This window comes from Acipenser ruthenus, unplaced genomic scaffold, assembly GCF_902713425.1.
Source record: "Acipenser ruthenus unplaced genomic scaffold, fAciRut3.2 maternal haplotype, whole genome shotgun sequence".
Taxonomy (NCBI): Eukaryota; Metazoa; Chordata; class Actinopteri; order Acipenseriformes; family Acipenseridae; genus Acipenser; species Acipenser ruthenus.
In genome coordinates, this window is record NW_026708799.1 from 1 (window position 1) to 18,954 (window position 18,954).

The 18,954-nt window shown below is 45.5% G+C and overlaps 1 protein-coding gene across 1 annotated transcript in view; it reads right to left on the reverse strand.

Moving 5' to 3' along the window:
- Window positions 1-768: 768 nt before the first annotated feature.
- The window catches only part of LOC131736096 (protein jagged-1b-like), a gene marked incomplete at both ends in the record, with an annotated part of 32,699 nt that continues 14,513 nt past the window's right edge, over window positions 769-18,954 (reverse strand). The window contains 5 exons of the mRNA XM_059021803.1: window positions 769-988; window positions 9,534-9,707; window positions 10,612-10,658; window positions 11,399-11,512; window positions 12,162-12,275. Coding sequence (XP_058877786.1) covers window positions 769-988; window positions 9,534-9,707; window positions 10,612-10,658; window positions 11,399-11,512; window positions 12,162-12,275 — 669 coding nt within the window. The remainder of the gene's footprint in view (window positions 989-9,533; window positions 9,708-10,611; window positions 10,659-11,398; window positions 11,513-12,161; window positions 12,276-18,954) is intronic.

The following is an 18,954-nucleotide window of genomic DNA, read 5'->3' on the forward strand; positions in this document are numbered from 1 at the left end:
CTTTTGTGAGTCTCAATTAATCATTCATTGATCGATGAAGCCCTCGGTGCTCTATTCTGAGCCCCACCTTTATTATATTATATTATATTATATTATATTATATTATATTATATTATATTACTTGTGCATGCATGTTCCCGTTGTAGCTGAAGGCATTTGAAGGCGTTGTTGCTTCTCGCTTTTTCTATGTATAATAATAAGCACAGGCATTTTCAGTTGTATTTCGTGCAGTCTACACACTCCGTTTGCTTCTTGTTTTCTCAGTGCATTGATCACTGTCCATTATTATCTCTCTGATAGTCCATTCGAAGGTTGCTGGCAGATTGCACCTCTGGTTAAAACTGTCACTGAAGTCTCAAGGCCAGGAGATCCCAGGCAACTTTCAGCAGCTGTTTTTAAGGCACCTTTTTTTAAAAAGCTAGTTGTAGGGGGCTATTGCAGGGCAGAAGCTGTTCATGTGTAAACAGTGTGTGTGTGTGGAAATGTAAGGTTGGCAGGGATGGGGTTTAATCCGTCTGCCAACAATCACAGGTGTAGTAATTGAGTGCTAATAGGGGAATGGCCACATGTATAAAAACACTGTTTGGTGTCAGAATGGGATAGCGCCCCCTAGAGACTTAGAGCGGCCATTTCCCAATTAGCACTCAGTTACCTAAATGGGGAATGACCATACCTGTGATTGTTGGTAGGGATGGGTTTAACCCATAACTATTTTCACCATGTTGCCCTAAAAATCCCTTAATAAACCTGTTTGAAAATGTCACCTACAACTGCCTAAAATGAATGTGAACGTGACTGTGTGGTGCCCTGTTCTAAACAGGCATCCCCTTGGCCTACCTTGGCAGTGCGCTCCATGGCAGGGGTCCTTCAGGCTCATGCAGTCCTTGCCTTCGTAGCCCTCGGGACAGGCACACAGAAAGCCACCCTCGGTGCTCTGGCACAGCGACTCCTGCTGGCAAGGGTTGGAACTGCACAGGTCCAGCACCACCTACAGGGCAAACAGCAGGATTGATTATTTTCGATTTGTTTGCTCTCCAGGAAAACCCTATTAAGATGTAGCATCTGGAGTGAGTCTGATCTACAACACATCCATAGCTATTAAACACTCAATAGTACTGTGACAGAGGTCAAATGATTCTTGGTGTTAGATCTCCCTCCCGAGGGCACTGTGTAAAGGGAACAGAGTACCTTGTACTAAATGGCACGACAGTTTATTACCAGGGTTAGGTGGAAGTCAGCCTTCTAGAAAGGGGGCAGAGCTACGGTACACAAACTCAGTGACCAGGATGGGAAACGACATGGCATCCACAGATTGGAGGAGCGGATGTGCTCGTTGACCAAGAGGTCATGGGTGACCTTATAAAAAGGGGATGTAGTGATGTGATCTGTTCCTGTGTGAATGGTTATATTAAATAACCAGAAGGAGAACCTGTGTTGTGAAACATGAGTGTTTTGTTTGTTTTTGTTTGTCGTTAATAACACTGTTTGTAATTATTTGGACGGCTAACACGATCCGGAGCTGTCGCCAAAGGCCAGCACTAAACCCGGATCAACAACACTGCACTTTTGTTGTCACTAAAGAACTGTATTCACCACGAGCACTAGAGCACACACTGTGGACAGATGTCTGTGTATGTGTTACGTGCGGGTGAACTAAAAACTGGACTGTTATTATTTCGGGGGCAAACCCGCAGATTACAAATGAGCAAAACACGCCGCTGTATTGCTTCATTACCATTGTTATTATTTACTGTTGTTTTGCCATCAGGCCATTGGATTTAAAAACCATTAAACAACTTTGCACCTGGATTATAATTGTCTGTCTGTTTATTAATCACTGCTGCATTATCTTCACCTGCACACAGTTAACCACTTTGCCACACGTGCTCATTTAGAAATACTAAAATACACTTAATAAATATTGCTGGCATTGTAAGGTGTAAGTTAGCTACAGGGACCACAGCATCAGACACTGCATATTAAAGCTGATGCAGGGACATGCACTGCTGAAGTGAAGTGCTCTGGGAGTCTGCAGACTGTATAATGGCTTCCCCTTTGTGGGGAGCTCAGCGCTGTGTTCAAGCCACAGTACATTACCAGAGAGACGAGGCTACTTAACCTCTGCGATGTGGATTGCTTTTATAAAACAGGGTCGCCTAGCAACCTGTCGCTGTTTCACTTTATTTTATAGAGCAGGGGCTCTGGGACTGAGACAGCACTGGCAGTCTGGGGGCCTGTCAAAGCTGCAGTCTTCTGTGCGTTCATTCACAAGACAATTCAGAGCTCTGTTTAACCTTTCTACCTCTATACCTTGTCACCCTGCATTGGAGGAGTTGAAACGTAGGTATCCACTATGACAGTATCCTTCATAAAAGTGTCCCGTAGTAAAAGCCCAGCAAAGTGTAACAAAGCACAGTGAAAGCATGGAAACGCCCAGAGGGGTATGGTAAAGTATGTTAAAAACATGGCAAACCATGGTAAATGCATGGCATAACCAAGGATTAAAGCATGTGGAAACTGCAAAATTTACCATAGTACAAAATTATAAAGGATATTTACAATGTGGGGAATAATTAGAGGAGGTTATACAGAGTCTAGACACGCTCTGTGAAAATGTGTGTAATGTATTAATGTGAATATTGGTGTGGTCTGGCACAGTTACATAAACCCTCTAGCCTTCAATTAAATTGCTTGTATTGCTTCAGTGTACAGATTAAGTTTTTTTTTGCAGAAGTCAAAACTTAATGAATGTTTAGTGAGAAATCTCACCGAAGGAGAAATGAAGACAGCAACTCCTGTTTCAATTAAGTCTAAAGCTCCAAGGAATTCTCAATAAAAGCAATAGTCTTTAAACATATTTAAAATTCCGGGTAAACATACTAATGGCTTACACGTTTCAACCCGTAGGTCTTCCTCCGAGCACAATAGAGATTTTGAACAAGGAAGGAGCCGCCTCCCTCTACATAGCATGAATAACAGTCATTATAAGTTTCAGGTGGTCATTCACTCACACATATTACAAATCGGCACTAACATTTGTGGGGGATAGCAATCAATTATCATCACAAAACATTTTACAACTATCATAGAATTCGGTTATTCTTACAATTAGAGTTCAAGGACATCAAATTGCATCATCATTCCATCCAAAATGACTCTATCATTTGGAAAATGTCCAGTGCGTCTCTCAATAGAAAGCAATCAATGAATCTATTACTGCAATCAAGTCATTCATTTAAAAAATGTACAATTATTCTATACATTGTCACACCTTTAGATACCATTTTTACAATTCAAATTCAGTAATATCAAAGTCAATTGCACATTAAATCGTAGCAGTTCTACTATTTCTTGTTCAAATGCCCAGTACGCATTTCTTAATAATGAACCGCATTCATTCAGCACATTACCCAGATGACACACAGTAGAATTGTTACTTTCCAATGTCTTTCAGTTAGCACGATCCATCAAATATCACATAACATAAAATACAGTCATTGCGATTTAAATTAGGGCACACAGATTCAACTCCTCATTAAGTCCAAATGGTTCTAGCACTTGTAATGCAAGTATCCAATGTGCCTCTCGTCGCAGAAGGAGGTCCACTAGATTGCCACCCCGAGTAAGGACAGTGACCCTCTTCACACCCACAAATCTTATGTGAATGTGGAGAAGATCCATGTCCAGCTTTCCTATAATGTTTCGCAATAGAATAATCTTGGTTCCCTTTCAATTCGAAGATGACCGCCAATGATACTTTTGGCATATGCCTGCTTGTCAGGTATTCGCTGAGCATTTTATATCAAAGCTGCCGATAGGCCCCTCCGCGGAGTGACGTCGTCGGTCCTGCCTCATCGAGGTAATAAATAGTCATTGCGCAGTGACATCAGTCTCTTTTGCCTTTCACAGACAGGTAGATAAGGTGGGTGAGTATTACTCTAACCTTTTCCAGTTGTGATTGACTCTACAGCTCCTTCTGCAAGTTTTTTCTGGAGTTCCCTTTGCAATTAATTGCTGGAAGTAGGCTTGCCATTTCCCCGGAATCAGAAACTCTGCAACTGAAGCGTTAAAAAAAATATTCTTCAACAGCCTACATCGCCTAGCGATTCTAGGCTGCTTTCTAACCTCTGTTCCTTACTATAGTTTTCCTCTGCTTTTTGCAGCTGTAAAAAAAAAAAAAAAAAAAAAAAAAACAACGAGAAGGGAGAACACGACCCTCCAGCGAGTCCAGCCTCGCTCTGCAGTCGCTGTTGACTCGAGGACTCTGGGCAACCTCAGTACGCCCACTCGGTGTGCGCGGCCGATTACTATTGATTTTACTGTTACAGTACAAAAAATAAATGACAACCGTGCGCTTCCTTCATTGGGCCTTGGCAGTGTGTTCTTGTGTAAAAAAAAAAACAAAAAACAGGTGTGTTTTCTTTTTCTGTCTGCTCTTCTCCAGGTCCGTGACTGTACTACCACGCTGCAAGTTACGCACTGCACCGGTTGCGCTCCACGCGGTCTGGATGCCATCTTGGGTGCTCCACTCCACTGCAAGCTTCGAGCTGCACTGGTTGTGTGACTGCACTGCAACTGCCTGCAGGCTACGCTCCACACCGTTGCAAGCTACTCGCTGTTCCTGGTTGTGTGACTGCAAGCAGCCCAGACACAGACACACAGCCCAGTACCTTGGTGCTTTGCCCTTGGTACTTGGTGGTTCGGCGCCCCCGTGTCTAGGCCTTGACGCCCCTGGTACCCTCGGGTCCTCGGTGTTCAAGTGCTTACCGACATCGGTGGCTTCATGCCTCGGTGCTTCGGCATCCTCAGTGCCTCGAGAGCTACACGCCTCACCGTTTCGACGCCTCGAGGCCTTTCGAGCCCTGTGCAGCAGCGCCTTCGGTGCCACACTGCTCTAGAGCCTCGGTACCTCAGTGCTCCGGCATCCTCGAGGAGCAGCAGTGTGGAGTAGTGGTTAGGGCTCTGGACTCAGTGGGTTCAATCCCCGGTGGGGGACACTGCTGCTGTACCCTTGAGCAAGGTACTTTACCTAGATTGCTCCAGTAAAAACCCAACTGTATAAATGGGTAATTGTATGTAAAAATAATGTGATATCTTGTAACAATTGTAAGTCGCCCTGGATAAGGGCATCTGCTAATAAATAAATAATAATAATAATAATAACTGTATGCTTCAAGGTCTTTTTAGCCTTGCGCTCCAGTACCCTCGAGACCCTCGGGCCCCGGGTGCTCCATAGCCTCGGTACCTCGGTGTTCGACACCCTCTGTGCCTCGAGGACTCACATCACTCGCATTCGCGGGCTCAATGCAAAAGAGACTGACGTCTCCGCACAGTGACTATTTATTACCTTGGGAGGCGGGACCGACGACGTCACTCTGCAGAGGGGCTTATCGGCAGCTTTGATATAAAATGCTCAGCGAATACCTGACAAGCAGACATATGCCAAAAGTATCATTGGCGGTCATCTTCGAATTGAAAGGGAACCAAGATTATTCTATTGCGAAACATTATAGGAAAGCTGGACATGGATCTTCTCCACATTCACATAAGATTTGTGGGTGTGAAGAGGGTCACTGTCCTTACTCGGGGTGGCAATCTAGTGGACCTCCTTCTGCGACGAGAGGCACATTGGATACTTGCATTACAAGCGCTAGAACCATTTGGACATCTTCTCTTTCAGGGAACCAGGGTTACATCTGTAACCTATAGTTATTATTTCTAACTGCAATATGTTCAGCAATATGTAATTTTAAAGCTCTTTTTGTTTGGCTCACCTGTCCACACAGGCATGTCAGCATGTGAATTACACCAGTGGTATTGCAATTAATAAAACCTTTCATTTGTATTTTTCTGCCAGATCTGGGGTGAACAAAATACTTAGTGTTAGTTGTATTGGAACAATGTGTACAATGTCCGCACTTAAAATTACCATCAGGAGGGGTTGGCAACCACGATTTAGTTTGATCAATTTGAGGGCTAAACGAATGAACTAACATATCTCTAATATTCCTGGCACGTTTGACTGCAATACGCGGTGGACTATCCTGTATAATCTCCTTAAGGGAAAGATCGCTCTTCAAAATGGGCCAGGGTTTTAAAACGATCCCCCTAACATCATTCGACAGAGAATTAAACTCAGTAGAAAAGCAAATTGTTTGGTCACCTTTAAATCTTTGTTTTCTTTCTAAGAATATAATTCCGTTCTGTATCTTTAGCTTTTTGAATCGCTGACTTTAAATTGCGATCGTCATACCCTCCAGCTTTAAATTTACTAATTTCGAAACAAATCAAATTGTGTAAGAACTGTCCCGTTGGTATGTTTTTGATCAGGCCGTATGGGTGTTGACTTTCAGCAAGTAATGAAGAGTTACAGTCAGTTAATTTCGTAAACACAGTAGTTTGTAGTGTGCTAGTTTCATCTTTATAAAAGTCTAGAAAGTGTATTTGTTGTAGATCTCATTCACATTTGAATTGTAAGTTATTGTTCACAGAGTTGATACAGTGCCTTGCGAAAGTATTCGGCCCCCTTGAACTTTGCGACCTTTTGCCACATTTCAGGCTTCAAACATAAAGATATGAAACTGTAATTTTTTGTGAAGAATCAACAACAAGTGGGACACAATCATGAAGTGGAACGAAATTTATTGGATATTTCAAACTTTTTTAACAAATAAAAAACTGAAAAATTGGGCGTGCAAAATTATTCAGCCCCTTTACTTTCAGTGCAGCAAACTCTCTCCAGAAGTTCAGTGAGGATCTCTGAATGATCCAATGTTGACCTAAATGACTAATGATGATAAATAGAATCCACCTGTGTGTAATCAAGTCTCCGTATAAATGCACCTGCACTGTGATAGTCTCAGAGGTCCGTTTAAAGCGCAGAGAGCATCATGAAGAACAAGGAACACACCAGGCAGGTCCGAGATACTGTTGTGGAGAAGTTTAAAGCCGGATTTGGATACAAAAAGATTTCCCAAGCTTTAAACATCCCAAGGAGCACTGTGCAAGCGATAATATTGAAATGGAAGGAGTATCAGACCACTGCAAATCTACCAAGACCTCGCCGTCCCTCTAAACTTTCAGCTCATACAAGGAGAAGACTGATCAGAGATGCAGCCAAGAGGCCCATGATCACTCTGGATGAACTGCAGAGATCTACAGCTGAGGTGGGAGACTCTGTCCATAGGACAACAATCAGTCGTATACTGCACAAATCTGGCCTTTATGGAAGAGTGGCAAGAAGAAAGCCATTTCTTAAAGATATCCATAAAAAGTGTCGTTTACAGTTTGCCACAAGCCACCTGGGAGACACACCAAACATGTGGAAGAAGGTGCTCTGGTCAGATGAAACCAAAATCGAACTTTTTGGCAACAATGCAAAACGTTATGTTTGGCGTAAAAGCAACACAGCTTATCACCCTGAACACACCATCCCCACTGTCAAACATGGTGGTGGCAGCATCATGGTTTGGGCCTGCTTTTCTTCAGCAGGGACAGGGAAGATGGTTAAAATTGATGGGAAGATGGATGGAGCCAAATACAGGACCATTCTGGAAGAAAACCTGATGGAGTCTGCAAAAGACCTGAGACTGGGACGGAGATTTGTCTTCCAACAAGACAATGATCCAAAACATAAAGCAAAATCTACAATGGAATGGTTCACAAATAAACATATCCAGGTGTTAGAATGGCCAAGTCAAAGTCCAGACCTGAATCCAATCGAGAATCTGTGGAAAGAACTGAAAACTGCTGTTCACAAATGCTCTCCATCCAACCTCACTGAGCTCGAGCTGTTTTGCAAGGAGGAATGGGCAAAAATGTCAGTCTCTCGATGTGCAAAACTGATAGAGACATACCCCAAGCGACTTACAGCTGTAATCGCAGCAAAAGGTGGCGCTACAAAGTATTAACTTAAGGGGGCTGAATAATTTTGCACGCCCAATTTTTCAGTTTTTTATTTGTTAAAAAAGTTTGAAATATCCAATAAATTTCGTTCCACTTCATGACTGTGTCCCACTTGTTGTTGATTCTTCACAAAAAATTACAGTTTCATATCTTTATGTTTGAAGCCTGAAATGTGGCAAAAGGTCGCAAAGTTCAAGGGGGCCGAATACTTTCGCAAGGCACTGTATAATTGACAAATTGCTCAAGTTGTACTTTAGTTCCTGACCAAATTAATAATATGATATCAATGTAACGTTGCCATAACTGAATGTAAGGTAAAAACTACTACGATTTAATGTGCAATTGACTTTTATATTTCTGAATTTGAATTGCAAAAATTGTATCTAAAAGGTGTGTGTGAATGACCACCTGAAACTGATAATGACTGTTATTCATGCTATTTAGCCATTAGTATGTTTACCGTGGTTTTAAATATGTTTAAAGACTATTGCTTGTATAGAGAATTCCTTGGGGCTTTGGACTTAATTGAAACGCTGTCTTAATTTCTCCTTCGATGGGATTTCTCACTGGAGGACACTTCTATTTCCATATATCCCAGGACGAGGCACTCTGGATTTTAAAAGCTGTTCCTGAACACTTCTGTAGTGCCGGCATCAACATTTTCTACAGTAATATATTATACACACACACACACACACACACACACACACTGTCTCAGGTGGAAGGCTCTCTCTGGGAGCTGAACTAGGTGTGGGCTGCAGGTTTCAACAAGAGTGCGTGACTATAAAAACACAATCCCATATTGACAACCCAGAAAGAGAAAACAATAAGTCAGCCACTCAGCGTCCACAAAGCCCAGCCTGTACTGTGCCTGAGCTATTAAAACACCACATCAAGCTAAATATAGGAACACTACAAGAAACTTCCCAAATTCAATGACAAACGTTTCCACTGGGAGTCTTTGTCAATGTCAATGCCTCCCTCCACAGTGATGGAAATAGGAAACTGTTCCAGCTAGTGCCTCCTTCAGCCTACTTGACTCCACTGGACTAAATCCATTCTATACATGTAAGAACCGAACATACTTTTGCTTTTGCACTATAGTTACAATGGCATAAACTCATTTCTCCATGCACTTACATGTGAATATAAACACATGCACTTATCGATCAACACAAACAAGCGGAAACAAATCTGGAGGAAAAGCTTTTGTTTTTTTTTGCTCCTATATTAAAGTATGCTCTTATATTTTCACTTCTTTCCTGTGTTACAACAGAGGCCCATAGGAACCTATGTGTGGTCAGGAGATGGGGCTCCTAATACCTGTAACACAGGAAGGAAGAGAATAAGGAGTGTTGTGGCCGGATAAATAATATGTCTGGAAAATAAACATATCAACAAAGAAACAACAGGTGTGTCAGTAATCTGCCCCCTCTGCCCCCCCGGCCACGACTGGGATTTCAAACTTGGAGCGATCAGTATGATTAAAAAGTTCAGTTAGAACAGAATAGTATAGATTAGGAATGACCAAGTTCATGACGATGTGATTAGCGATTATCTGGATATATTACAGCTGCTGTATCTATACACGGTATGCATGGGGTCTGTACTGGGAGCATGCTACTAACCTCGCAGTGTTTGCCAGTGAAACCCATTGCACAGTGACACAGGAATCCAACCTCCAGGTCTGTACAGAGACCTCCGTTCAGGCAGGGGGTGCTAGCACATTCACCCAGCCTGGTCTGGCAGTACAGCCCTGTGTATCCCGGCAGGCAGTGACATCTGTGGCCACTCGGCGAGTCCTGACAAGAAAACACACAGGAACAGTCACACAGTGGAAGGGCAGGACAAGCATCTCAGTCAGATACATACACCCCCAGTCCAGACCAGGAGTAACAGAGTAAGGGTGTGATTTATGAACATGCACATTCCTTATATCCACCATAGGCCTGTCCTGCATGTTTGTGTGGTCGGTGGCCACCTCTGATCATGCCGAATGTGTATTTCTCAGGCCCTCTTTACTGTGTCAGGCCCATGAGAGAAGAGAGTTGGACGCGTCATACAAAGAATGCAAGAGAATGTATACTCTCAACTTGATTAGAGCAGCCACCGAACACTTAACTGTATTACATAGTCATAAATCTAAATAAAAAAACAGACATAACTTGTGCTAAAGAATATCTTTACAAATGAAAAACGCTCAGGTCAAACTTAGCAAAATTATGCAGAACTGGTGGAAACTTGGTAAGGAGATTCTTCAAGTTAGCTATAGAAACCTTTGGGCTGGTAGCATCTTCAAGATATGAAGGCAGCACTAGTATGATGAAGGTACCAGCCACAATCTGTGTCTACTTGAGTTATTTTCACCTAAGTTTTAAAGAATTAGGGTTAGTCGATTTCTGCAGAGAGCTGCTCCTTTAATTGGCTGGTTATTTCATCTCAGCAGTGTCTTCAGGGAGACTGCAAGTCGTGTCAGACATTACAGGGAGCAGCTGGTTGGTAAATGACAGCAATGAATACTCTGAAGAGCGAGTAAAATGAACAGACTGCCTAAGGGATGCAGACTGTGAGATCTGTCAATCCGCAGTGGTATCATGCTTACCTGCATGACAGGTAAGATTTCACGAGTTTGACCACCTGGAGGAGCAGCACCCTCACTGCCCCAGCACACATACCCCACGCGGCCCCTTACTGTTACACACATACCTCACACTGCCCCCCATGCTGGCACTCTCCAGGGCAGGGATCGTTCCCTGCGAAGAAACAAGCAGACAAGCACGTCAGTGACCAGCCACCCGCGTCCCGAGAAGGGATCCTTCACCTACAGCATGTGGGACCTTATGACATACAGGCACCTCCAGCATTAAAAAAAGCATTCAATTCACTGTAACTAACATGCAGACAGATGGACAGCTGTCTTCATATGCCCCCAGACCGTGGCGTTCTCCACAGCTTGTGCTGGCGTATGTCCATCACAATTGAATAAATACTTCTCACGATATGAGACACACACACACACACACGTCTACACCAAATTGTGATAAGGAATTTCCTGTTCATTCTAAATGGGTACGTGCTTCAGACATGTGTAAAAATGTAAGTGTGGCATGCATACAGCCAGACAGACTGTCTTTGTCACACTTCCATTTTGACATATCTATGACGAACTTCTCCAGTACAGTGCAGTATAAGGGCATGGGGAAGCAGTATCTGCACAGCGTTGGCTTGTTCCTTACATCCTGTATACACACCCAGTCCAGGTGCAGATCAAAAAGAATTGCATGTCTAATTACGATGCCACTGTGGAAGGCAGCAGATTGTCTGCTTCACTGCACTGTGAGTTCTGGACTAGCTCCCTGTTGTGAATGAAAGGAGGATCAATTGAACATGTACAAATGGAGAGGGGAATACCAAATGAAAGTGTCCAGAGTATAAGGGTACCCCTGTGTAAGCAGCAGCGTGAGTGTTTTGGCTTGTCAGGTTTGCTACTCACACATGTCACAGTTCTGTCCGCTCCACCCTGGAGCGCAGACACAGAAATATCCTCCAATGAGATTCCTGCAGGCCAGCGCGTTCACACACAGCTGCAGCTCACACTCGTCAGCGTCTGGGAGCAGAGGAGAGGGGGTTCGTTACGGACGTACGGGACAGCACTGACTGGGTCACACACTCTGCAAGCCCGCAATTCAACAAGACCGGCTTTTATCTTATTGTATTTTAATTTTGTGATCAAAACAATAGGTTAAGATTTGAAAACATAATACATAATAAAACTTTCCTTTTTTTGTTGTATTTCCTGTACTGCAGATATATCATCCATAACCATTAAACTCTATACTATATATAATAGTGCTGAATTTAGAAATACAAATAAAAAAACCCAAAAAAAACTTTGTGATTGAATTTAAGTTTATTTTTGTATTTCTAATTTCCTATTGTAGATCAAGGAAAATCAATAATGCACAAACATGTTTTGTGCAAATCTAAAAACGTATCATGGGCACCTTTTATATTCATTCTGGATTTGTTACGTGTACAAAAAGCATTATGGCATTTTCCCCAACTGCAATGGAAATTTCACATCATTTATTTATTTAATTATTTATTGGCTCTAAAGAATCTAATACTCTCAATAACGTATGTTAAATAATGTTAATGTCAAGATTCAGGTATAAGGAATCATGTGATATATGTATGGATGTAAATCATGTCCTTTCAGAGCAGCTGGGGGATTGAGGCCCTGTCTCATTAGTTACCCAGCTGGCAGGTCTTGCCAGTCCACTGTGGCGGGCAGCTGCACTGAAATCCATTGTGCAGGTCCTGGCAAGTCCCTCCGTGGGCACAGGGGCTGGGCACGCACTCGTCTGTGTCTGCAGGGGCAACACAGATCAGCATGATCAGTGACACAGGCTGGCCCTGCAGATATTGGACCGTATTTGAACACCCTGAATGTGTTACTGCTCTTATAAAATGGCTCCCCAAGTGAATCAGTGAATCACATGAATCAGGCAGAGTGGTTCTGAAAGTCCCAAGCTGTGCTGGTGTGGTGACATATCTGCACAGACTGGAACTCCAATTCTATTCTTGGCATTTTATAAATTGTGTTAAATGAACGAATACAAACATTAAGGTATATGGAGGTATATGGTTTACCACTGTAAGTCTGCACTGTAGCATTGCTGTTTTCCTGTGGTTATACTAAGCTTTCCCCTTAGTTTACCATGTGTATTATTATTATGCTATACCATACATCTCTGGGCTTTACCATGCTTACTGTGCTTTATTATACTTTGCTACGCTTTTTACTGTGGCAAATGTTTAGAAGGGGCAGTACAAGACTAGTGCTAATCAGGTTAAACTAAGAGCTTGTTGCTGTAGTTTAATCATGTGGTCATTGTCCTGTGTACAGTACACAGCAGGCAGGTTTTTATAGTAATGTCACGCTGTGACAGAGATCGAATGAGTCTTAGTGTTAGATCTCCCTTTCGACCTGTGAGAGCACGGTGTACGAGGAACAGAGTACCCTTAATGAAATGGCACGACAATTTATTCCGTAGGGTAGATGGAAGTCGGTCAGTTCGGAAGGGGGCGGAGCTATGGCACCCGAGCTCAGTGACCCAGACGGTAAGCGGCGTGGCATCCGAGGACTGGAGGAGCGGATGCGCTCGTTAACCTCGGGGTCATGGGCAAGGGTATAAATAGGGGGCATGGCTTGAGTGATCTGTTCCTTTGCATATGGTTAAATTATATGACCAAGAAGGAGCCCGTTTGTGAGATCGACCGTGAGTGTTTTGTGTCTGTGTTCTAACACTGTGTGTCTTGTGTGTTGTTGTCTCACTAAAGATTACTGAGCACGATCCGGAGCTGCAGCCGCAGGCCAGCGACAAACCCGGACTTCACCACTCACCTTTTCACTACTGGAACTGTCTTTTGTTTTGCACCTTTTAGCACTTAAATCACGCACTGTCTTTGTGTTTGTGTTTAGTGTGGGTGTCGGAACGGGACTTTGGGGTTGCGGGTCAAACCCGTAGGATTATAACGAGAAGTGATACACGCCGCTGTATCACTTCCAGCATTATTATTAGTTACAGGTTTTGCCTTGAGGCTCTGGACATTTATTAATTTAAATAAACACCCTTGCACCTGTACCAACGTTTGTCTGTGTGATTCTTCTGCACTGCACTCACCTGCACGTCATTACCACTTTGCCACACGTGGTTGTCAGAAGTAAGGATGGACTACGCAACACTGTCGGCGCTGCTGGAGCAGCTGGACAGCAGACGGGAGGTGGAGGAAAGACGGAGAGAGGAGAGGTACACTGCGCTGATCGAGAGGGTCGGGCTGGCAATACCTCCCACAGCATCAGCAGAATGCAGCTTCAGAGCGCCCAAAGCACGGACGCAGAAAATGACGGCGGATGATGATCCAGAGGCATACCTGGTGGCATTTGAGCGGCTGGCTACCACCGCGTCATGGCCCCGACAGTTCTGGGCAAGCCAGCTGGGACCCTGCCTGATTGGGGAAGCGCAGGCAGCCTACCAGGCGATGGGGGATGACGACGCCGCTCAATATGACCTGGTAAAGCTGGCTATTCTCCGCCGTCTTAACATTACGGAGGAAACGCACCGAGTGAGGTTCAGGGAGTACAGGAGGTCCCCGAACGTACGCCCCAGGGTGGTCGCGCAGAAGCTCTGTGACCACATGATACACTGGCTCACCCCGGCGCTAAAAACAACTGCCCAGATGGGGGAGGCCATCGTCATTGAGCAGTTTTGTCATGTGGTCGGCGCCGAGACCCAAGGATGGATACGGCGCCACAACCCCGACACCCTGGAACAGGCAGTCAAGCTCGCTGAGGACTTCGAGGACTCCCTGGTATCCGCCCAGACCGGGCTACTCACCCCACCTCAACGGAGCGGCCGAGCCCCACCTCCTCTCTCTGCTCCATCAGCCCCACCACCAGGACCGGTTCAACGACCTCCAAGAGCACCAACCCCAATGGGCGACCTTGCCTCCTCTTCATGGAGACCAAGGTTGGCCCCCAGCTGGGGTAGAGGTGCTGCCCCTGCCCCGTTGCCATACCAGCAGCGGGACAGACCATTTAATACTGTGCCCTCCTTTCCCCCTACCTGTTTTAGGTGCCGCCAGCCGGGACATCAGGCTAGGTCATGCCCATCTGCGATGGAGTGTGACGTGGCCGTCTGTAATCTGGCATCTGAAGCGGGTAAGCGAGGGAAAAATGGTCGGGAGGGGCCTTGTATTGTTAAGGTGATTTTTGGAAATGTGAAAACCCATGCATTAGTGGACACAGGGTGTGGTCAGACCTTAATTAGAGCATCTCTCTTAGGCGGTATGGTGTGGCAGCCACAAGGTCAGGTGGCGATCTCCTGTATCCATGGAGACACGGCAACATACCCCACAGTAAAAGCATATTTATCGGTCGGTCCGATGAAACGTTCCCTGGTAGTTGGGGTAGCGGAAAGGTTACCACATCCCATTATTCTGGGTCGGGACTGGCCCAACTATAAAGATTTATTGAAATTAAGGGCAGTCCCGGCCATACACGCAAATGTGGCAGAAAAAGTAGAAGGGGAAATGATTGGTAATGTTTTTCCCTTTCAAGCGGAAATGTTCTCTTCCCTGTTCCGGCCGAAAAAAACAAACAAAGAGAGAAGGCTGCGGAAATGGGAGGGAGCGTTAATGAGACAAGGCTGGGGGCTGGTGGGAGCCTGTTATAACGGTGAAAAACGTCAGTCGAAGGGGGTCGGAACGCAGTGTGACCGAGAGGGCGAGGTTACTGGGCCATCAAGGGCAGATGTTACTCCCGCCCCGCTCAATATACCGGACATGTGGCACTCGAATGTGAACCTAGTGTGGGAGCAGGACAATGACCCATCACTGGTGCACATTCGGGGACAGGTCCGGTCCATTGAAGGTAAGGATGTTGAAGGCGCTGGGGCACTAGTATTTCCACACTTCATTATCAAGGGGCAATTACTATATAGGGTAAACCTGGCCGCGGGCACAGGACATCCTGTAACACAATTATTGGTCCCCCCGTCTTGTCGGCTGGAGGTCATGAGGCTGGCGCATGATATCCCTTTTGCGGGGCACCTCGGAGTTGACAAGACAAGGGAACGGATATTGGCTCGATTCTTTTGGCCAGGTCTTTATAAGGAAGTGTCGAAATATGTAGCCACATGCCCAGACTGCCAGAGAGTAGCGCCGGGTCGAGTGCGCCCCGCCCCTTTGGTCCCACTGCCGATTATTTCCACCCCCTTTGAACGCATCGCAGTGGACATAGTCGGCCCTTTGCTACCTTCTGACTCCGGGTATACGCATATATTAGTGGTGGTAGATTACGCAACGCGATACCCAGAGGCAGTTCCATTGAGGTCCACTAGTGCTGCTGCGATAGCCAAAGAACTAGTGCAGATTATGGCAAGAGTAGGGATCCCCAACGAGATATTGACTGATCATGGAACTAATTTCTTGTCAAATACGCTACAGCAGGTATATAAATTACTAAAAATACGTCCCATCAGAACGTCGGTTTACCATCCACAGACGGACGGTTTGGTGGAACGTTTTAATCAGACTCTAAAGGCGATGCTGAGACGATTTGTGAATCAGGAGCAAAAACATTGGGCATCGCTTCTTCCCTACCTCCTTTTTGCGGTGAGAGAGGTGCCGCAGAGTTCGACAGGGTTCTCCCCCTTCGAGCTCTTGTACGGCCGACAGCCTCGCGGCATTCTCGATCTGTTGAGAGAGGGGTGGGAGGAGCACAAAGGCTCGTCCAAAAATGTAGTGCAGCATGTGCTCCTACTGAGAGATCGCCTAGATTTGGTCGGTCGTTTGGCCCAAGACAATCTCAGATCGGCTCAGCATCGACAACAGCAGCATTACAATCAAAATGCATTAATCCGAACTTTTCGACCTGGAGACAAAGTAATGCTGCTACTTCCCTCAGCGGAATCCAAACTATGTGCTAAATGGCAAGGGCCATATGAGGTGATTCGGGCTATAGGAAAGGTGAATTACGAAATTAAACAGCCCGATCGCCGTAACAAAAAAGAAATTTATCATATAAATTTATTAAAGCCCTGGCAGGCAAGAGAGGTGTTATTTATAGCCCCAGGCAATATAGAGGATGATTTAGGGCCCGAGCTAGAACCCTCTAGCACAAAGAACATTTCGATGGGGGAACAGTTACTTCCTGATCAGCAACGTGAACTACGTAGGTTAATTGAGGAATTTAGCGATGTTTTTTCTAACACGCCCGGTAGAACTAACCTCGCTGAATATGACATTATCTCTCCCCCAGGTGTCACAGTGCGAGAGAGACCTTACCGGATCCCGGAAAGTCGACGGAGTGGCGTTCGCAAAGAGGTATGGGACATGCTCGAACTTGGGGTGATTGAGCCTTCCAGGAGCGAGTGGTGCAGTCCAATTGTGATAGTGGCCAAAAAGGACGGCACCAACCGCTTCTGCGTTGATTTCCGCAAGGTAAACGCTATTGCCAAGTTTGATGCGTATCCCATGCCTCGGGTCGACGAACTCCTAGATAGACTGGGGACGGCGAGGTTCATCTCCACTCTGGATCTGACGAAGGGATATTGGCAGATCCCGTTAACTCGTAGTTCTAGAGAGAAAACCGCATTTTCAACACCAGAGGGGCTGTTTCATTTTACAACCATGCCGTTTGGGTTACATGGTGCGCCTGCTGCCTTCCAGAGACTGATGGACCAGGTTTTACACCCACATCGTGAATATGCGGCAGCGTATATTGATGATGTGGTCATTTACAGCTCCACCTGGCGAGAGCATTTGGCTAGGATCACAGCCGTCCTTCAGTCTCTAAGGGCAGCCCGGCTGACAGCTAACTTGCGAAAATGTGCGTTTGCCAAAAAAGAAACGCAATATTTGGGGTTTGTAATGGGGAATGGCAGGGTGAAACCCGTTGTCTCCAAGGTCCAGGCCTTGGTAGACGCGGCAATCCCCAAAACCAAGGCTCAAGTGCGGTCGCTACTGGGGTTAGCCGGTTATTACCGCCGCTTTATCCCCGAGTATGCCACAGTGGTTAATCCCTTAGTTGACCTCACCAAAAAGAGCGCACCAAATTCAATTAAATGGTCAGAAGAATGTCAGGGGGCGTTTAATACTGTTAAGCAGAGACTTTGCCAGGCCCCTGCTCTCATCACGCCAGACTTCACTAAGAGATTCATCCTCCACACCGATGCTTCGGATGTCGGCTTGGGTGCAGTCCTGTCTCAAATGGTAGGCGGAGTAGAACACCCTGTTCTGTACATAAGTAAAAAAATGCTCCCTCGGGAGCGCAACTACTCCGTCGTCGAAAAAGAGTGTTTGGCCATTAAATGGGCTACTCACTCTTTAAGATATTACCTGCTGGGACACTCATTTGATCTTGTCACTGACCACGCCCCACTCAAGTGGTTAAGCACAATGAAGGACAGCAATGCCCGGATAACTCGGTGGTATCTGGCATTGCAGCCCTTCATGTACCATATGGTACACCGTGCAGGGAAAGACCACCAAAATGCGGATTATTTTTCCCGGGAGGGGGGAGTAATGGGAAAGGTAGGTTTAGCCGAGTGTTCCTTCGGCTCCACTCTGAGCGGTGGGATATGTGACAGAGATCGAATGAGTCTTAGTGTTAGATCTCCCTTTCGACCTGTGAGAGCACGGTGTACGAGGAACAGAGTACCCTTAATGAAATGGCACGACAATTTATTCCGTAGGGTAGATGGAAGTCGGTCAGTTCGGAAGGGGGCGGAGCTATGGCACCCGAGCTCAGTGACCCAGACGGTAAGCGGCGTGGCATCCGAGGACTGGAGGAGCGGATGCGCTCGTTAACCTCGGGGTCATGGGCAAGGGTATAAATAGGGGGCATGGCTTGAGTGATCTGTTCCTTTGCATATGGTTAAATTATATGACCAAGAAGGAGCCCGTTTGTGAGATCGACCGTGAGTGTTTTGTGTCTGTGTTCTAACACTGTGTGTCTTGTGTGTTGTTGTCTCACTAAAGATTACTGAGCACGATCCGGAGCTGCAGCCGCAGGCCAGCGACAAACCCGGACTTCACCACTCACCTTTTCACTACTGGAACTGTCTTTTGTTTTGCACCTTTTAGCACTTAAATCACGCACTGTCTTTGTGTTTGTGTTTAGTGTGGGTGTCGGAACGGGACTTTGGGGTTGCGGGTCAAACCCGTAGGATTATAACGAGAAGTGATACACGCCGCTGTATCACTTCCAGCATTATTATTAGTTACAGGTTTTGCCTTGAGGCTCTGGACATTTATTAATTTAAATAAACACCCTTGCACCTGTACCAACGTTTGTCTGTGTGATTCTTCTGCACTGCACTCACCTGCACGTCATTACCACTTTGCCACACACGCATATATACAGAACAGCCATGCTTGTGCATCTCTCCTGCATACAGAACGTTTACACTGTCATCTCTAATCCTATCAATACCGTACATTTCCTTTCCTAACCCAGGCTGCTAAAGGCATCCCCTTGAAAAT